General features: G+C 36.1%; 1 protein-coding gene across 1 annotated transcript in view; it reads left to right on the top strand.

The window, feature by feature from the left end:
• Positions 1 to 746: 746 nt before the first annotated feature.
• Positions 747 to 3,563, top strand: part of Cbr-kvs-1 — a gene marked incomplete at both ends in the record, with an annotated part of 4,641 nt that continues 1,824 nt past the window's right edge. Inside the window, 6 exons of the mRNA XM_045239999.1 lie at positions 747 to 824; positions 1,018 to 1,239; positions 1,661 to 1,842; positions 2,270 to 2,312; positions 2,397 to 2,549; positions 3,117 to 3,171. Coding sequence (XP_045096055.1) covers positions 747 to 824; positions 1,018 to 1,239; positions 1,661 to 1,842; positions 2,270 to 2,312; positions 2,397 to 2,549; positions 3,117 to 3,171 — 733 coding nt within the window. The remainder of the gene's footprint in view (positions 825 to 1,017; positions 1,240 to 1,660; positions 1,843 to 2,269; positions 2,313 to 2,396; positions 2,550 to 3,116; positions 3,172 to 3,563) is intronic.

Here is a 3,563-nt window from a genome sequence, read left to right as displayed (position 1 = left end):
CTCTACGTAATAGTCTAGTTTTAGAATAGACTTATTAGGATTCCATAGTCTTAAAAGATGAAAAGAGGGGGAACTCAAAAGAATATTTATTACTCCTGACTCACAGCCAAAAAAAACATATTTAAAAAGACGGAAAGAATGCGAAAATGTTTCATTCAGTTCAGTTATAATGAATGATTCTCATGAGATTTTTGGTTCCTCATGCTCTTCCTTTTGGTTTCTTTTTTTTAGAAAAAATGTTGTACATTCTTTTTTTCGCCTAGAAAAAAATATTCAGTCTTGTGCACATCCAAAGTTTGTAAGCGTAACAAACAGCTAGACTCGAAGTTCGATATTTTCCGGCAGTCTGAAACTTCCGGAGTCTTCTACTCCTCTCTCCCATTTTCAAAGAAAAAAAGGAATTCGAGATTAGCTTGAGAACAACGGAGTTCCTCCGAATATCATTAGAGGCGTCTACATATTCATAATTTCTTCTCACCAAGTTCTTTTTGCGTCGCTTTTCTCGCCGAATGATCAATACACGTAGAGGCCGTTATTTTCCATTAAGTACTAATGACAAAGACAGGTGATTTTATAGTACGTTTGATTTTATAGTGCGACCGTGTTTTCAAATGTGTATGTGAAGTCTCTAGACATGTGAATTCAAAAACACAGTTTTTTCCCACACAGCACACAGCCAAATCTCCCTCCTTCCTTGTGTTATCATTGCATTTCCATTTTTTCCTCATTTTAGCAACCAGATTGCCATGGTGATTCCCAGCACCAGAAAGGGGCATGCTGCATCTCGTGACAATTTTGGCAATTCCAATCATCATGGAGACGAGGTGAGTGGCTTTTTTGAACTGAATAAAATAATAGCTCAAATAGAATAATAGAGTCGAACTAAAGATGAACCTTATTTTTGAGTAGGTGGGTGCAGTGACCTCACAATAGAGATAAGCCCTCTGCCGTCAACTCGATTAGGAAACAAAGAGCACGCGGCCCTCACAAAAAAAGAGGGTGTTTCTATTTTTTCAGATTGTGCATCGTCTACACAATGGCAGACGTTCAGAGGTGGAAGAAGTGAAGCCGGATCTTGTTTCGGGGGCTGGTGATACGGTGATCAAGTTGAACATTGGAGGAACTTCATTCAGAATCAGAGTGGCTAGTATATTCGCAAGATCTGCGGATGAGAAATTGTCCGCGTTTGCTCAGTTGACTCATGAACAGAGACTCCAAGCTTGTGATGCATTTCTCATGGTTAGTGGGAATTTTATCTTACCACATCCAGTTAAAAAATGCTGCAAAACTATATACCGCGTAACCTGTAACGTTAATTTTGAACTCAATCATCTCAATTTTTATGCAAAAAATATAAAAATGTCAATTGACAAAACATCTCTGAAAGTGTGACAAACAATTTATTAGTTTATGTTTTTTCAATATCTTTAACCAGAATCGAAAAAAAATTGACTCAAAATTACAAGTTAGAGTATAAGTCTATAAGCTTCTTATAGAAGTTTTACGGTAATTATGATAAGAGCATAACGCTGATCCGATAGTTAAATTTTTCAACAACTTGACACTGATTTTTTGTGGATGTTTTGTGGATGTGATAGCATGAAGAGCATGAGAATAACGCAGAGATCTTTTCGCACAAATTTTGTTAATATATTTTCAGCCCCAAGAAGAGTACTATTTTGAAAGGTCTGCTATCCTCTTCGACTCGATTTTCAAATACTACATATCGGGCCAACTGCACCGACCGCTTGATGTATGTCCCACAGAGTTTGCCACAGAACTTGCCTACTGGAAGATAAACGACGGACTTATGTCCAACTGCTGCTGGAGAGGATACAATATGTTAGTTTTTTTTTTTTCAGAAAAATATTCTAGAGCTTTCTAAAATTAAAAACAGACAGCAGATGCTCAAAACTGTTTTTAGCACAAACAAAAAGAAAATTGTCAAAAAAGATGAAGACGAGAAGTAAGTTGTGTAGCTCGAACGGCCATTCTGCCTCATCATTTTTACCATTTCAACGCTTTTTGTTTTTCATTTTTCTCACTTATGTACACCCATTAGTTGTGAACTTTTTTTTCCAGAAAATTTTTCCAAAGTTTTTTCTCACAGTTTCCCTTTAATTATTTATTCCATTTTCCAACATTCATTTAATCAAGTTTACCATTACTAGTTTTTTCCCAAGAGTTGTTTGAATAATAGATGTGATTTTATATGCACTCACATAAGATAATTTGTAAATCTTTGAAGATCAAAAATTCAATCTTTCAGGAGCGCATCACTCGAGGAACTCGTTGCGCCAAAGGAGAAAAAAGTGGGTAAAGAAATACAAATGAATAGAAATCGGAGACTTCTTCTGCATACATAATTCATGAATGCACTTGTTTTTTTTTTTCAGATCGAGCTACACGATCGCTCATTGCGGTCACGAATTCATCAGTTCTGCGAAGGGGACGGGTCACTATTCTCGACATTGTTCACCTTTGGAAGTATCACATTTGTGCTTATCAGTGTAATCGGATTGGTTCTGGGATCCATTCATGAGTTGCAGGTTAGAGCATCGAAGAAAATAAGGGGCAAAATACGACAAAAAAGTAAATTGCGAAGACTTTGAGATTTCTAAATTTGAATACGCATTTTTCTAGGTGTGATAGCAGGGATGTTCGAAACGGAATCCGGAATTCCGAAAGTCCCGACCATTTTTGGAATGAAATTCCGGTTCCGAAACCCTTTTTTTCCGAATTAGAGATTTTCGGACTATGGTGGTTCGCAAAAAAATGGCTTGCGAACAGAGTTACTTCCCATTTTTGCAAATTCACAATCTTTTCGTCAATTTTTACATATTTTGGCCGTTCATTTTTAAATTTTGAATTTGCAAAGATGCTGAGAATTCCGTAATTCCGGAGATTTCAAAATCAAAATGTTCCAAAATTCCGGAATCCCGAATTTTCGAAAATTGGAAAATTTCTGGATTCCGAGAATGCAAATATTTCACAATCAGAATATTCCGAAATTACAAAATTCTTTAAATCGAAGTTTCAGACATTCAGAAAAATTCTGAAAATGTCATTCCGAACATCTTTGTATGATAGTTCATAATCAAATAAACATTTTTCAGGTCCCAATTTACAAAACAGGCGGAAAATCGGAAAGAATCAGCAACTGGACGATTGGTAAGTCTCCAACTAACACTCCTACTTTTTTCTCTATTATCCTCGGTTACAAAACCTAATTTTCGGTAGTGTCTACCCCTAGAACTCATTTTTTCAGCCGAGTCAAACGGATCTGACATATCAGGTGGTTTACTCTATTACCTATTATTATTTTATCTCTTTTTTATTTTCATCCCTATCAAACTTAAACTGATTTTACCCCGATGGATTGCTTACATGTTACGTCGTTGATGAGTATGCCAAAACGTCGTCTGAAAAATACTGTCTTCTAATTTAATGATTTATTTTGAAAACAAGATCTCATTTTATGGGGTTATTCAGGGAATCGGCAAAAAAGGAAAAAAAACTCCGCGAAAACTCGGAGAGTGTTCCAATCTGGCTGAAACTTTGGG

This window comes from Caenorhabditis briggsae (assembly GCF_000004555.2).
Source record: "Caenorhabditis briggsae complete genome, chrX, whole genome shotgun sequence".
In the NCBI taxonomy this organism is placed as follows: Eukaryota; Metazoa; Nematoda; class Chromadorea; order Rhabditida; family Rhabditidae; genus Caenorhabditis; species Caenorhabditis briggsae.
The sequence above is the reverse complement of the archived record's forward strand: the minus strand, read 5'-3'. Positions and strand labels throughout refer to the sequence as shown.